At 46.5% G+C, this 17,388-nt stretch overlaps 1 protein-coding gene across 1 annotated transcript; it reads left to right on the plus strand.

Annotated features, from left to right (window-relative positions):
- The first annotated feature begins 14,391 nt into the window (after positions 1-14,391).
- On the plus strand, positions 14,392-16,095 carry LOC310659217 (uncharacterized protein). The gene is made up of 2 exons (XM_083402458.1): positions 14,392-15,730; positions 15,977-16,095. Exon 1 carries the CDS (start codon positions 14,719-14,721, stop codon positions 15,415-15,417), a length of 699 nt encoding a protein of 232 aa, XP_083258584.1. The 5' UTR covers positions 14,392-14,718; the 3' UTR covers positions 15,418-15,730; positions 15,977-16,095.
- The last annotated feature ends 1,293 nt before the right edge of the window (positions 16,096-17,388 follow it).

Genomic DNA, 17,388 nt, shown 5'->3' on the forward strand with positions numbered 1-17,388 from the left:
ATCACACATCATGTCCAGGGGCACAGACTGCACCACAGAAATCACGGATCCACTGCTTCCTGGCCACTCCATGGCCCAAAAACGTGGTTTTGAAGCACGGATCCTCATGGATCCTCACGCTTTTTGCATTGGGCAAACCCCTAACTCACCCTTTATTCAAAGATCTTGTATATAACCACAGATCTGACCACAAAAATCATGGATCTACAGCTTTGTGGCGCTGGCTAGATGTTTCCCTGGATTTATTGACCTGTTTTTAGGCGTGTGAGTTTGGAAGAAAGAAACAGCGTCACCTGAATCTCAATCCATTAAAGATGGTCAACATGGCACATTGACTTTGCCAGCTATAACACCTTTGTGGTTTTGACAGTCAAACTCCACCAAAAAGGCAGGACCTCTGGTGGCTTGCTACCTGTCAGGAAACTGCCATCCGAGCGGGAGGCGGAGAGGAGGCTCCAGGACGATGGTGGAGAGGGTACCAGTAGGGGGAGAGGTAGCCCATCCACGGATCCTCATGGATCCTGCACTTTTTTATAAATAACTCCAACAAATGCAGTGTCAAATCACACCTGGAAGGCAGGACTATAGACTGGACTATAAAAAATGTGGATCCAACACTTTGCCGCGCTGCAGCACCACAAAAACATGGATCCGAGGCACGGATCCTCATGAATTCATATGATTTTTATATTGAAACAAAATAAAAACACCATGATACTGTAGACCATGTCTTACTCTGTAGAAAGCATCAAAAAAATCACGCATCCACTGTTTCGGGGGGACGCAGGATCGCAAAAACATGGTTAAAAAACACGGATCCTCATGGATCCTCATGATTTTTGCACTAGATCAGCCCAAAGTCACCATCAGATCAAATTTCATGGCCATGGGCACAGCATCCAGCACAAAAATCACGGATCTACGGCTTCCTGGCGACACCATAGCCGAAAAACGTGGTTTTGAAGCACGGATCCTCATGGATCCTCACGCTTTTTGCACTGGGCCACCCCTAAATCACTGTCAAACATCATATCATAGCCAGGGGCACAGCCTGCACCACAAAAAACTCAGATCCATGCCTGCCTGGCCATACCGTGGCCCAAAAACGTGGTTTCGAAGCATGGATCCTCATGATTTTTGCACTAGATCAGCCCAAAGTCACCGTCAAATGACACATCATGGCCATGGGCACAGCATGCAACACAAAAATCACGGATCCACGGCTTCCTGGCGAAACCGTGGACCAAAAATGTGGTTTCGAAGCACGGATCCTCATGGATCCTCACGCTTTTAGCATTGGGCCCACCCAAACCAATGGTCAAATCACACATCATAGCCAGGGGCACAGCCTGCACCACAAAAAACTCAGATCCATACCTGCCTGGCCATACCGTGGCCCAAAAACGTGGTTTTGAAGCACAGATCTTCATGGATCCTCACGCTTTTTGCATTGGGCCAACTCAAACTCACTGTCAAATAACACGTCATAGTCAGGGGCACAGCCTGCACCACAGAAAACTCGGATCCACGGCTTCCTTGTCGTACCGTGCCCCAAAAACGTGGTTTTGAAGCACGGATCTTCATGGATCCTCACGCTTTTTGCATTGGGCCAACCCAAACTCACCATCAAATCACACATCATGTCCAGGGGCACAGACTGCACCACAAAAATCATGGATCCACAGTTACCTGGCCACTCCATGGCTCATAAACGTGGTTTTGAAGCACGGATCCTCACGGATCCTCATGCTTTTTCCATTGGGCCACCCCAAACTCACCGTCAAATGACACATCATGGCCAGGGGCACAGCCTGTACAGCAAAAAACTCAAATCCACGGTTATCTGGCAACGCCGTGGCCCAAAAACGTGGTTTTGAAGGTCGGATCCTCATGCTTTTTCCATTGGGCCAGCCCAAACTCACTGTCAAATCAAACATTATGTACAGGGGCACAGCCTGCACAACAAAAAATTCAGATCCATGGTTTCCTGGTTGTACCGTGGTACAAAAACGTGGTTTTGAAACACGGATCCTCATGGATCCTCACGCTTTTTGCATTGGGACAACCCAAACTCAACGTCAGATCACACGTCATAGCCAGGAGCACAGCTTGCACCACAAAAAACTCGGATCCACAGCTTCCTGGGCACTCCATGGCCCAAAAACGTGGTTTGCTCGTGCTTTGCTTGTGTGTTCCAGCATGGCAGGGGGTTGGACTAGATGGCCCGTGCGGTCTCTTCCAGCTCTATGATTTTATGATTCTATGACACTAGCTAGTACACTGCACTGTTCCATTAGATAGATATTGTTGCTATTTTTTAAGCTAAAGGTTATGTATAGCTGCCATCTATTAGTCTTTGAGACAGTGTGGTGTAGTGCTTAAAAGCGGTGGACTCATAATCTGGTGAGCTGGGTTCGCTTCCCCGCTCCTCCACATGCAGCTCCTCACAGGGTGTCTGTTGTGGGGAAGGAAGGGAAAGGAGATTGTTAGCTGCTTTGAGACTCCTTAAGGGGAGTGAAAGGCGAAATATCAAGTCCAAACTCTTCTTCCAAACACTTTGTAATAGTGACATTTCCCATAAATATGCTGAGACACAACTGAATAATAATAATGTTATAGATTTCAATGGGATTCATGGAAGGGCCAAGTTTATTCAGCAGTTTAAATGAATGGGGCATAGAAGTGCTTAACTGGTTCTTGAGCAGGGCCAAAACTTGGGGGAAGGAATATTCAGTCTCTGTAGCAAACAGCAGGTACAACAACATTTTGTATGGAATGCAGAGCCAGTTCTTCTCTTTAAAAAAAAAAAAATATTAACAAACCAATCAAATCACATTAATTCCAAATTATACCAATACATAATAAACTCCAAATATTTCCAAATATTTAGCCAAATTTTAAATTTTTGTTGGGGGTACCCATGCTTCGAGCTCAAAAAGGGTCCAATCCTCTCATATTTGTGCTGCTTTGATGTTCAGAGTTCCATCTTTCCATCTCTTTGTTGTTATCCTTCACCAATCGTCTTCCAATCTTGTTGTTATCGTTTTTTCTTTTCTTTATAAACTCTGAAAGTCTCCACAAGTGAATTGAAACAAACATTATTATAGTCCTGTGTGGATTTTCACCTTAATCCAAAGGTCCTCTTTGAACGGCAGATGCCATTTCAGCGTTTCCATAAAATACAGTCTAAACATCTGCTCATTAACTTTCCCAGACCTGTTGCTCCGACATCAATCTTTTCAGGGTAGTTCTTGCCAAGTCAAATGTAGAACTCAGATATGATAGCAAAGCCGTGGCTTCCTCCCCCTCTTGATCATAAATCCTGCAACAAATCCTGTCTCGTCATGGTGATTCTCCATTAGAACTGCGTCATCCAAAAGCCTTTCATTTGCTTTCCAGATCTTCCACAAAACAAAGCCTTTAGTCAATGATTCATTTCCACACAGTTTATTATTCTATCTCTCTTGTTATCGGTTATGCGACGGTTCTTCTTAGGGAGGGGTTGTTAGGTAAATCACATAGAAGAAAAGAAGAAAAGTCCCCCCCCTTTCCACTCCATTTCAACATACCGACATCTTTGATGTAATCTTCTTTAATCTAGTTTTCTGTTCAATCCAACCCATCACTCAACTTCTCAGAGGTCGATTCAGTTAGCAGTCAAAACTCCCTTTCTTTCACTTGAAACATGTGCATTTACTCTTCTCTAATTGTTTATCTTGAGCCTGCAACTAGGATCGCGATCAGAAGTAGTGTCCGGGAGAGCCAAAAACTCACACAAGGGCTTTCCGTCCAGTGCCCTCACCCCCTCCTTCTTTCGAACTCGGGAGGTTATTTATAGGCATCCGCGGACGAGGCAGCGTTTTCCCATTCCCCCTGGGAAAACCCGGGAGGCTAATTACTCCCATATTAGCCTCTTAATTACCTCGTGTGAGCCGGAGAGATGGTATTGTTGGCCATCTTCCAATGCGCCCCTAGCGCCCCCCCCAGCCAGTTCTTCTCATAAGCAAGCAAGGGGAGCCCCTGAGGTGCTGGATGCACCACTAGAACTGGCAGCTTGGTGTGAGTACCAAGGTTGGTTTTGCTCTCTGCATTTTTCCTGAAGTTGTTGAGCTGTGAAAACCATGTCCACTGTCCCCCTAGAAGGCTGAAAACCATTTTGGGATTCAGGAAGGGTCACCTCGGATAATGTTAAGAGACGGTTTGCTAAGATCCTTGCAAGCATTTTGCCGGCCACAGCTAATAGAGAGATGCCTCTATAGTTTCTACAATCAGTCCTGTCACCCTTTTTAAAAGAGATTGATAATTTTGGCATCCCTGAAGTCTGCTGGGATTGCTTCTCTCTCCCAGATTTCTTTGATGAGCTTGTGAAGTTGTTGTGTAAGTTCAGTTCCACCCACTTTGAAGATTTCAGCAGGTATCCCATCAGGTCCACTGGCTTTGTTGTTTTTCACTTGGTTAATAGCTGTACGCAACTCTCCCAGATTTGGAGATACAGCAAGCTCATCTCTAATTTGTTTTTGTGGGATTTGTGAGAGGGCCTCAGCAGTTATGGGGGAGTTGTGGTTAAGGGGATGTTGGTAGTGTCCTTTCCAGCACAGTGCAAAAGCTTCTTTTGTGGTACCATCTGCTGAGCGTAGGGGGCATATGCCATGATTTATTGGTCCATAGATGGTCTTTGTGGCTTTAAAGAAACTCTGTGCATCATGAGTGTCGGCTAAGTGCTGGATCTCTTGAGTTGTTGTTGTTTTATCCACCAGGTGTTTTTTAGTTCTCTGGTTCTTAGCATTGGCATAGGGTTTTTTTCTTAGTGGCACAGTTTCTTTCTCTTTGCCAGATCTGAAATGCCTTCCTTTTCTTGTCAATCATGCATTCAATCTCACTGTCATTCTCATCAAACCAGTCCTGGTGTTTCTTGGTTTGGTATCCAATAGTTTGTTCACAGACTGCAATAATGGATGTTTTTGTTGGAGAATTGCCAGGGAGACAGAGGCATCAGGCCTCCACGCCGTCTCCGGACGATCACCGGTCTCCCGTGGAAACAGCATCAGTCAATTAGCGACATGAGCCTCAGACACATTCCAAGACTCATGCACACCCTTTTCAGCAGTCTCCGCAATAGAAGATTCAGACAGAAGAGCATATTTACAGCTTTATTCAACATAGGTCTGAACAAAGGAAAAACATGGCTGCTTGCATCCCTGTCGAGGAAACATCCAGAACAAAAGCTATATACAAAACGGAAGTTCCCAGTGAGAACAGTGCTGGGACTAAACAGGCATGTGACACACAACAATCATGCCTGACTCTTTTAAGGAGGAACGGAGCTATATCCTAACAGTTTTTAGCTTGGTCCAGTGTTCCTCGATGTCATCAGGGAATTCTGAAAGCAGGTGGTCCTTAAGAGTCGTTTAGAAGCAATCCCGCTTAATGGGAACTTGAAGGGCTTGAGTGTTCATTTTGCGCCTTGGTTTTCTTCCCTGAAGCCTGCGTTGAGGTATAATCTTGATAGCCATCGTGGCGCGTATTAGTTGGTGATCTGTCCAGCGCTCGTCATAGCTCTGGTAAGGAGCACATCACGTTGATCTTTAGCACGGACAATAACATAGTCTAAGAGGTGCCAGTGGTTAGACCGAGGATGCCTCCATGAAGTTTTAAATTTATTTTTCTGTCAAAAGAGTGTTTTGGTAATAACAAGGTTTTGCGCTGCACATATCGTCAAAAGTAAGATTCCATTCTGGTTGCTGTTGCCAACTCCTTCTTTCCCAATAGTCCTAGGCCACAAATCGAAATCTCACCCAACTCTTGCATTAAAATCACCCAGGAGGATAATTTTATCTTCCTTAGGCATCTCTGATAGGATGGTATCCAGCTGAGAGTAAAAATTTTCTTTAATGTCTTCATCGGCATCCACTGTTGGTACATAAGTGCTGATTATAGTGATCTGTTGGTTTTTTGTGAGCTTTATTCGAAGGGTTGAGAGTCGCTCATTAATGCCAGTAGGGGCTTCTGAGAGGAGTTTCACAAGGTCGTTTTTCATAGCGAATCCTACCCATGTATTCAATATTCTTGTTCAGATAGACCTCTCCAGAAGAATGTGTAGCCTCCTTTTTCTTCCTTCAGTTGTCCTTTGCCTGCTCTTCGAGAGTCTTGAAACGCTGCAATATCGATGTTAAAACATCGCAGCTCTCTTGCAATGATGGCAGTTCTGCATTTAGGACGTTCGCTGTCTGTGTTATCTGACAAAGTCCATATATTCCATGTTCCAAAGTTCAATTGTCTTTTACGGCCCCTGGGTGGTGACCCCACTGGGCGCGGTAATCCAGTCAGGGAAAAAGGGAGGCAGACTATGTTTAGGGCACCGTTTCCAGCCACTCCCTCTTTTCGGGGTGAGCAGAGAGGATCCTAAAAAGGGCTGCTCAGTCATGGATACAGCTGCCGAGCTGCTCAACTGCCTCATTCCTTGAGTCAGAACGACTGAATCTGTATCCACTGCCCATGTGTCAATTCATGACTAGGGGCTTCCAGATTTCACATTCCTGCCTCCGTAAGCCATTTGCTGATCACAATGGGGGGGGGGTGTTGGGTTGGGTTTTTGGAAGACGCCTGTGCGTGAATTTCTTTTAGGTGTGTAGATCAGTGCACGCTGACCAACGCACAGCCTTCGCAGTAGGGCTCTGTTCTGATGGCATGAGTAGTCATGACAAATTGGTGGATCCTATCTGCAGCAGCCTTCATCCGCCTTCAGAGCCATTGTAACACACTGCTTGTTATCACCCGTCTGTTCTGCCGTTGAGGACTTCTTGGATCATTCTTTGTCTAGCTCCTTCCCTGTTATGTACTAAGCTTGGATCCTAGAACAATAGACAAGTAGGATCCTAGAATGCAAGAACTGATTGGCTTGCAGGAAAAGACCAATCAGGCTCCAGGAGGGAAGCAGAACCAGCCAGTCAGATGGGACTCATTGTGTAAATAATGTATATAAAAGTCTGAGGTTTGGGGGGAAATTCAGTCACTGTTTTACAAGATGCAATAAAGAGCATGAAATCACTACAGGACTCTGAGCATATTTAATTTTCTTTGGCCTTGGGTGACCCTGCTGGGAGTATGAGATTCCCAACGGCTTCGCTCACAAGGGTCATAGGAATGTGCAAGCCCACTCACCATGACATGTGAGAGAACTGAGATAGATTGCACTGAGCCCTGGTCTCATTAGACAAAGCGTTCCACCAAAAAGGCTCTGGCTCTGGTTGAGGACAGCTGGATATGTTTTGGGCCAGGGACCACCAGTAGGTTGCTGTCAGATGAGCGTCACACTCATGGGGGTGTGTGTGTAAAGGTAAAGGTAAAGGTACCCCTGCCCGTACGGGCCAGTCTTGACAGACTCTAGGGTTGTGCGCCCATCTCACTCAAAGAGGCCAAGGGCCAGCGCTGTCCGAAGACACTTCCGGGTCACATGGCCAGTGTGACATCGCTGCTCTGGCAAGCCAGAGCCGCACACGGAAACACCGTTTACCTTCCCGCTGGTAAGCGGTCCCTATTTATCTACTTGCACCCAGGAGTGCTTTCGAACTGCTAGGTTGGCAGGCACTGGGACCGAACAGCGGGAGCGCACCCCGCCGTGGGGATTTGAACCGGCAACCTTTCGATCGGCAAGCCCTAGGCACTGAGGCTTTAACCCACAGCGCCACCCGCGTCCCAGCGTATTGGAAGAGAATTCCCACAGATAAGAAAGGTCACAGACTGTTTAGGGCTTTAAAGATTAGCACCAAAACCTTGAACCTGATTCGATACTCCACCTGGAGCCAATCCAGCTGATGAACAACCAACTGAATGTGAGCTCTCCACAAAGTCCAAGTAAGAACTCATGTGTAATGGTTCTAGGGGTTGCTCGTGCGTAAGTTGCCGTTACTCCTGGCTAGGTTGCCTGGTTGAACCCTTGCTGTCTGGACAGCCTCAAGTTCCGTGGCTGCCTCAGTCGCTGGCAGAATCCGTCAGTGGGCATTTCTTAAACCTCTTCCAGCATAAAAGCTGTTTGACGCCCAGTCTCCTCCCCCTTTGCCTGCGCGGAAGTTTTCTGCGCAAAGTGGGTGTGGGCAACAGAGTACTCGTGCCCTCTCCGCTGGTCTCTTGCGAAGAGTCCTGGAGCCACCTCTCCGATTCCCCCATCTGCCCCCCCCTCTCCACTGGTGTTACGCTGATTTCCTTCCCCAGCAGATGGGCTACCTCTCCCCCTACTGGTACCCTCTCCACCATCGTCCTGGAGCCTCCTCTCCGCCTCCCGCTCGGATGGCAGTTCCCTGACATCATGCATCTACATTTTAGACCATTTGGAGTTTCTGGAGCAGTCTCAAGGGAAGCCCTGCATCTCTCTCTCTCTCTCTCTCTCTCTCTCACACACACACACACACACACACACTCTATCGCAGTTATACCCTGCCCTCCCCGGCTCAGGTGTACAGCAAGTTAAAGTAGTCTAGTCTGCAGGTGACCACTGCATGGATCACCATGGCTAGGTTGGAAAGGGACAGGTACGGTACCAATCGCCTAACCTGACATAGATTAAAAAATGGCACTTTGCTACATTTCTGACCAATGCCTCCATAGAGACAGAACCATCCAGGATCACACTGGGACTCCTGATGGAGGCTACAGGTGACTATTGCGCCCCATGAAGAGCTGGGAGCTGGCAAACCGAATCGAAATCATTCTGGCCCAGCCATTGGACGCCCATCTTTATTGGATAGAAATTCAGCCGACTCCGTTTCCTCCATCCTAGCACACCCACCTAAAAATTGGCCAATAAATCCAGGGTAGCATCTGGCCTGGGCCATGAAGCAGTAGATCCATGATGTTTGGATCAGATCTGTGGTTATCTACAAGATATTTGAATAAAGGGTGAATTTGGGGTTCCCCAATGCAAAAAGTGTGATGATTCATGAGGATCCGTGCTTCAAAACCAGGTTTTTGGGCCATGGTATGACCAGGAAGGCATGGATCTGAGTTTTCTGTGGTGCAGGCTGTGCCCCAGACTATGACGTGTTATTTGACAGTGAGTTTGGGTGGTCCAATGCAAAAAGCGTGAGGATCCATGAGGATCCATGCTTCAAAACCACGTTTTTGGGCCACGGTTTCTTCAGGAAGCCGTGGATCCGTGATTTTTGTGGTGCATGCTATGCCCATGGCCATGATGTTTGAGCTGCTGGTGACTTTGGGCCGATCTGGTGCGACAATCATGAGGATCCATGAGGATCCGTGCTTCGAAACCACGTTTTTGGGCCACGGTGTGGCCAGGCAGGCGTGGATCTGAGTTTTTTGTGGAGCAGGCTGTGCCCCTGGCTATGATGTGTGATTTGACCGTTGGTTTGGGCGGGCCCAATGCTAAAAGCGTGAGGATCCATGAGGATCCGTGCTTCGAAACCACATTTTTGGTCCACGGTTTCGCCAGGAAGCCGTGGATCCGTGATTTTTGTGTTGCATGCTGTGCCCATGGCCATGATGTGTCATTTGACGGTGACTTTGGGCTGATCTAGTGCAAAAATCATGAGGATCCATGCTTCGAAACCACGTTTTTGGGCCACGGTATGGCCAGGCAGGCATGGATCTGAGTTTTTTGTGGTGCAGGCTGTGCCCCTGGCTATGATATGATGTTTGACAGTGATTTAGGGGTGGCCCAGTGCAAAAAGCGTGAGGATCCATGAGGATCCGTGCTTCAAAACCACGTTTTTCGGCTATGGTGTCGCCAGGAAGCCGTAGATCCGTGATTTTTGTGCTGGATGCTGTGCCCATGGCCATGAAATTTGATCTGATGGTGACTTTGGGCTGATCTAGTGCAAAAATCATGAGGATCCATGAGGATCCGTGTTTTTTAACCATGTTTTTGCGATCCTGCGTCCCCCCGAAACAGTGGATGCGTGATTTTTTTGATGCTTTCTACAGAGTAAGACATGGTCTACAGTATCATGGTGTTTTTATTTTGTTTCAATATAAAAATCATATGAATTCATGAGGATCCGTGCCTCGGATCCATGTTTTTGTGGTGCTGCAGCGCGGCAAAGTGTTGGATCCACATTTTTTATAGTCCAGTCTATAGTCCTGCCTTCCAGGTGTGATTTGACACTGCATTTGTTGGAGTTATTTATAAAAAAGTGCAGGATCCATGAGGATCCGTGGATGGGCTACCTCTCCCCCTACTGGTACCCTCTCCACCATCGTCCTGGAGCCTCCTCTCCGCCTCCCGCTCGGATGGCAGTTTCCTGACAGGTAGCAAGCCACCAGAGGTCCTGCCTTTTTGGTGGAGTTTGACTGTCAAAACCACAAAGGTGTTATAGCTGGCAAAGTCAATGTGCCATGTTGACCATCTTTAATGGATTGAGATTCAGGTGACGCTGTTTCTTTCTTCCAAACTCACACGCCTAAAAACAGGTCAATAAATCCAGGGAAACATCTAGCCAGCGCCACAAAGCTGTAGATCCATGATTTTTGTGGTCAGATCTGTGGTTATATACAAGATCTTTGAATAAAGGGTGAGTTAGGGGTTTGCCCAATGCAAAAAGCGTGAGGATCCATGAGGATCCGTGCTTCAAAACCACGTTTTTGGGCCACGGAGTGGCCAGGAAGCCATGGGTCCGTGATTTTGGTGCTGGATGCTGTGCCCATGGCCATGAAATTTGATCTGATGGTGACTTTGGGCTGATCTAGTGCAAAAATCATGAGGATCCATGAGGATCCGTGTTTTTTAACCATGTTTTTGCGATCCTGCGTCCCCCCGAAACAGTGGATGCGTGATTTTTTTGATGCTTTCTACAGAGTAAGACATGGTCTACAGTATCATGGTGTTTTTATTTTGTTTCAATATAAAAATCATATGAATTCATGAGGATCCGTGCCTCGGATCCATGTTTTTGTGGTGCTGCAGCGCGGCAAAGTGTTGGATCCACATTTTTTATAGTCCAGTCTATAGTCCTGCCTTCCAGGTGTGATTTGACACTGCATTTGTTGGAGTTATTGTTAAAAAAGTGGGGGATCCATGAGGATCCGTGGATGGGCTACCTCTCCCCCTACTGGTACCCTCTCCACCATCGTCCTGGAGACTCCTCTCCGCCTCCCGCTCGGATGGCAGTTTCCTGACAGGTAGCAAGCCACCAGAGGTCCTGCCTTTTTGGTGGAGTTTGACTGTCAGAACCACAAAGGTGTTATAGCTGGCAAAGTCAATGTGCCATGTTGACCATCTTTAATGGATTGAGATTCAGGTGACGCTGTTTCTTTCTTCCAAACTCACACGCCTAAAAACAGGTCAATAAATCCAGGGAAACATCTAGCCAGCGCCACAAAGCTGTAGATCCATGATTTTTGTGGTCAGATCTGTGGTTATATACAAGATCTTTGAATAAAGGGTGAGTTAGGGGTTTGCCCAATGCAAAAAGCGTGAGGATCCATGAGGATCCGTGCTTCAAAACCACGTTTTTGGGCCACGGAGTGGCCAGGAAGCCGTGGATCCATAATTTTTGTGGTGCAGTCTGTGCCCCTGGACATGATGTGTGATTCGATGGTGAGTTTGGGTTGGCCCAATCCAAAAATCGTGAGGATCCATGAGGATCCGTGCTTCAAAACCACGTTTTTGGGCCACGGTACGGTCAGGAAGCTGTGGATCCGTGATTTTTGTGTTGCATTCTGTGCTGCTGGCCATGAGGTTTGATCTGATGGTGACTTTGGGCTGATCTAGTGCAAAAATCATGAGGATTCATGAGGATCCGTGCTTCGGAACCACGTTTTTGGGCCAGGGCGTGGCCAGGCAGGCGTGGATCCGAGTTTTTTGTGGTGTTGGCTGTGCCCCTGACTATGATATGTGATTTCATGGTGAGTTTGGGTTGGCCCAATGCAAAAAGCGTGTGGATCCATGAGGATCCGTGCTGCAAAACCACGTTTTGGGGCCACGGGTTCGCCAGGAAGCTGTGGATCCGTGATTTTTGTGGTGGATGCTGTGCCCATGGCCATGATCTTTGATCTGATGGTGACTTTGGGATGATCTAGTGCAAAAATCATGAGGATCCATGAGGATCCGTGTTTTTTAACCATGTTTTTGCGATCCTGCGCCACCCCGAAACAGTGGATGCGTGATTTTTTTGATGCTTTCTACAGAGTAAGGCATGGTCTACAGTATCATGGTGGTTTTATTTAATTTGAATGAAAAAATCATATGAATTCACGAGGATCCGTGTAGATCCGCCTTTTACCTTTTTCCTCCATGGGTAAGGAAATCAGCCCTGAGTGCTCACTGGAAGGACAGATCCTGAAGCTGAGGCTCCAAGACTTTGGCCCCCTCACCTCATGAGAAGAGAAGACTCCCTGGAAAAGACCCTGATGTTGGGAAAGATGGAGGGCACAAGGAGAAGGGGACGACAGAGGACGAGATGGTGGAACAGTGTTCTCAAAGCTACAAAGATTAATCTGACCAAACTGTGGGAGGCAGTGGAAGACAGGAGTGCCTGGCGTGCTCAGGTCCAGTGGGTCATGAAGAGTCAGACACGACTAAAGGACTAAACAACAACAACACCCTTCCTTGTCTAGTTTTGCACAAGCCCTGGTCGATTCAACCCTTGGGCCAAACAGAATGAGACAGGTTTGCAAAGGAGCGATGGGGGACCTTGCAGGTGATGTCTGGGAGTGGGTAATAATAATAATAATAATACCCCGCCTATCTGGCTGGGTATAGGGATGTGGGTGGCGCTGTGGGTTAAACCACAGAGCCTTCTGGACAGTCTAGAGGGGCTGGGAGCTGGGGGCACTGTTATACAGTGGTTTCACTCCTTCTTCCTGGGCCGTGTTCGGAAAGTGGTGGTGGGGAAATAGTGTTCAGACCCCTGGGCTCTCACTTGTGGGGTGCCTCAGGGTTCCGTCCTCTCCCCCATGCTTTTTAATATCAATATGAAGCTGCTGGGAGAGATCATCAGGGGGTTTGGGCTGAGTGTTCATCAGTATGTGGATGATACCCAGCTCTACCTCTCTTTCATATCAGAACCTATGAAGGCGGTGAAGGTCCTGTGTGAGTGTCTGGAGGCAGTTGGAGGATGGATGGCAGCTAACAATTTAAGGTTGAATCCGGACAAGACAGAAGTACTGTTCTTCAGGGACAGGAGGCAGGCAGGTGTGGAGGATTCCCTGGTCCTGAATGGGGTAACTGTGCCCCTGAAGGACCAGGTGCGCAGCCTGGGAGTCATCTTGGACTCACAGCTGTCCATGGAGGCACAGGTCAAATCTGTATCCAGGGCAGCTGTTTACCAGCTCCATCTGGTACGTAGGCTGAGACCCTCCCTGCCTGCAGGCTGTCTCGCCAGAGTGGTGCATGCTCTGGTTATCTCCCGCTTGGACTACTGCAATGCGCTCTACGTGGGGCTACCTTTGAAGGTGACCCGGAAACTACAACTAATCCAGAATGCGGCAGCTAGACTGGTGACTGGGAGCGGCCGCCGAGACCATATAACACCAGTCTTGAAAGACCTACATTGGCTCTCAGTACGTTTCCGAGCACAATTCAAGGTGTTGGTGCTGACCTTTAAAGCCCTAAACGGCCTCGGCCCAGTATCCCTGAAGGAGCGTCTCCACCCCCATCATTCTACCCGGAGAACTTGCGAGAAGCCAAGTTACAGGGAACCAGGCAGAGGGCCTTCTCGGTGGTGGCGCCCTCCCTGTGGAATGCCCTCCCATCAGATGTCAAAGAGAACAACAACTACCAGACTTTTAGAAGATATCTGAAGGCAGCCCTGTTTAGAGAAGCTTTTAATGTTAGATGTATTACAGTATTTTAATATTTTTCTGGAAGCCGCCCATAGTGTCTGGGTAAGCCCAGCCAGATGGAGGAGGTATAAATAATAAATTATTATTATTATTATTATTATTATTATTATTATTTCCTAAAAATTGGGAACATGGGTAGGAGGCGGGGGAATGTAGGAGATGTTCAAATAAGAGAAGGGGCTAATTGTGTTTGATTTGTTCTTTTCCCTTTCTTCTCTTCCTTGAAATCCAAAGCGGACTTCCTCTCTGCCCACGCTGAAGAAGGTGATACAGAAGAACGGGGGACGAGGAACCTTTCATTTCATTAGGCATAGACATTGAAATATGCGAAATGTGGAATATGCTTCACTGAATGAGCACACATAGCTCACACCAACAAAGTCACAGGAGAGAAACCTTTTAAAGATTTGAAGTGTGGAAAGGGTTTCACTAATAGTAAAAAACCTAGAACACATCAGCGGACTCCCATGGGTAAGAAAGGATTCAAATGCAGGGAGTGTGGGAAGAGCTTCAGTCAGAGTGTAAGCCTTAAATTACACCAACGGACTCACACAGGGGAGAAACCATATGAATGTATGGAGTGTGGAAAGAGCTTCAGTTACGAGTTTTAGTGATAGTGGAAACCTTAGAAAACATCAACATATTCACACAGGAGAGAAACCATTTAAATGCATGGTGTGTGGAAAGAGCTTTAGTTACGATGCAGGCCTTAGACAACATCAACTGACTCACACAGGGGAGAAACCGTTTAAATGCATGGAGTGTGGAAAGAGTTTTAGTTACGATGCAGGCCTTAGATCACATCAATGGACACACACAGGAGAGAAACCATTTAAATGTATGGAGTGTGGAAAGAGTTTTAGTGATAGTGGAAGCCTTAGAACACATCAATGAACTCACACAGGGGAGAAACCATTTAAATGCATGGTGTGTGGAAAGAGCTTTAGTTACGATGCAGGCCTTAGATCACATCAATGGACACACACAGGAGAGAAACCATTTAAATGTATGGAGTGTGGAAAGAGTTTTGGTGATAGTGGAAGCCTTAGAATACATCAACGAACTCACACAGGTGAGAAACCATTTAAATGTATGGAGTGTGGAAAGAGCTTCATTCGGATTGGACACCTTAGATCACATCAACGGACTCACACAGGGGAGAAACCATTTAAATGCATGGTGTGTGGAAAGAGCTTCAGTTTCAATTCAAACCTTAGACAACATCAACTGACTCAGACAGGGGAGAAACCATTTAAATGCATGGAGTGTGGAAAGAGTTTTAGTGATAGTGGAAGCCTTAGAATACATCAACGAACTCACACAGGTGAGAAACCATTTAAATGTATGGAGTGTGGAAAGAGCTTCATTCGGATTGGACACCTTAGATCACATCAACGGACTCACACAGGGGAGAAACCATTTAAATGTATGGAGTGTGGAAAGAGATTCAGTTGCAATGCAAACCTTAGATCACATCAACGGACTCAAACAGGCGAGGGGAAACCATTTGAATGCATGGTGTGCGGAAAGAGCTTCAGTTACACATCTACACTTAAAACACATCAACGGACTCACAAAGGCGGGGGGGACCATTTAAAGCTTCAGTCAGAGTGGAAATCTTAGAAAACATCAGCAGACATACAGGAAAGAAATAGTTTAAATGTATGGCGTGTTGAAGGAGCTTCAGTTAGAGTGGAACCCTTAATTTATGTCAACAAACTCACACATGAGGCAAACCGTATAAATATCAGGAAAGTAGACAGAGGTTCAGTCCTAGTGGAAGTCCTACATGTACAGACTCATGGACAGGAAGAACTTTAACAGTTGACACCCTACAAACCCATCAACCCTCAAAGAGGAGAAGCTGTTTAAAGGGAAAGATTGCAGAAAGTGCTTTAGTTATAATGGAGTGTTTAAGGAACATCTAAGAGCCAGTGTGGTGTAGTGGTTGAGAGCGGTAGTCTCGTAATCTGGGGAACCGTGTTCGCGTCTCCGCTCCTCCACATGCAGCTGCTGGGTGACCTTGGGCCAGTCACACTTCTCTGAATTCTCTCAGCCCCACTCACCTCACAGAATATTTGTTGTGAAGGAGGAAGGGAAAGGAGAATGTTAGCCGCTTTGAGACGCCTTAAAGGGAGTGAAAGGCAGGATATCAAATCCAAACTCTTCTTCTTCTTCTCAGAGGGGAGAACCCATTTAGATGTATGGAGATGTCTGAGGAACGTGTTCCTTTCAGAGTTAGCTCTTCTTCACAGCAATGAACTCAGCAGAAAATCCATCTTCAAAGCGTGTCATGTATTTTTTCTGGTGTTGATATGTAAAACTGTATAGTAATGAAATAATGTTCTGATGTTTATATATAAAACCTATATAGTAATGAAATAATGAAGGTAATGTCCCACAATAATGAGTATAATTTTAGATGTAAGGTACCTTTTGATACTGAGGGGGAGAGGGTGAATCTGTATTTCTGGTGCTGAGTGAGGATTAGGGCTGGGCATATATTGATCTCATCCTATACCAGTTTCTAGACTACATTGTGATAACCTTTGGAAAACAATGGATATGGCAATACACCACGAATCACAGTGTGTGTTTCTGGGATGCACATTTGCCTCAAAGCAGCCGGCAGAAAGCTTTGCTTCATGAAGGGCTTCTGGTTGATCGCTCGCCATCACAGTCGGAGATCTCTTTATCGGAGGAGACCGCGGTATATCAAAGGCAGGGGAAACTGCTCCAGCGCAGCAGACCCCCAGGAAAAACCTCAAATCGAGCATTTTGAGGATGTGGAATCCGGCAGGTGTCCAAAACTGGGCTCCCCCCATGAGAGATGAACAAGTGAAATCTGTAATGATTGAATGGGCCAGGGATGTGGGGCACAACATCATGATGGTGGACTGGGAGAAATTGTGGAAAAAAGAATTGGAAGACACAAGATTTACAAACTATCAAAGAATGGCAGATGAAGATGCTGGACTATATGGAATTTGCCAAACTGACCGGGAGACTCCGAGACCAGAGAGAAGAGATGGTGGAAGAAGATTGGAAGAAGCTTAAGGAAAAAATCTCAGAATAGTTCTGGAAGTGGATATAGGCTGTGGGGTTAGAAGTAGAAGATAGGATATTTTAAAACAGTATTATTTGTAAGCGATAAAATGTGAAGTTAATTTAAGTGTGATTAAAAAAAAGATGGTTAGAAACTATGATATATGTAAACTGCTAAAGAAGAAGTAAAATGAAAATCAGATAGGTGGGACTTGGGGAAGCCCACCTAACAATCTTTAGAAAAATAAGGATAAGAGAATAATCTGTTTGTGTTGTTTGTTTTTCTGTTTGTGTTCTTTATTTGTGTTATAAAATGAATAAATTTGTTTCAAAAAAAAGAAGAAAGCTTTGCTTGGTGAAGCCCCTGCAGATGTTGAGTTGCTGACTTCCCTCCCAGACGACAGGAAGCGAAAGACACCCCTCCATTGCCCTGTGTCCTTCCAGCCTCTTTCCTCTTTCCTTGCTCCCTTCTGTCTCTGTGTGTGCCTGACTTAGATATCCTGTGTGCTGTATTTTTCTATGGCTGAAACTGGATTTGCTCTCAGGAGC

This window comes from Podarcis tiliguerta (assembly GCF_965153285.1).
Source record: "Podarcis tiliguerta genome assembly, chromosome: 10".
Classification (NCBI taxonomy): domain Eukaryota; kingdom Metazoa; phylum Chordata; class Lepidosauria; order Squamata; family Lacertidae; genus Podarcis; species Podarcis tiliguerta.

Coding starts and splice junctions, on each gene's coding strand:
- LOC310659217 (XM_083402458.1), top strand. CDS start 14,719: ATGGTGTGTGGAAAGAGCTTTAGTTACGATGCAGGCCTTAGATCACAT.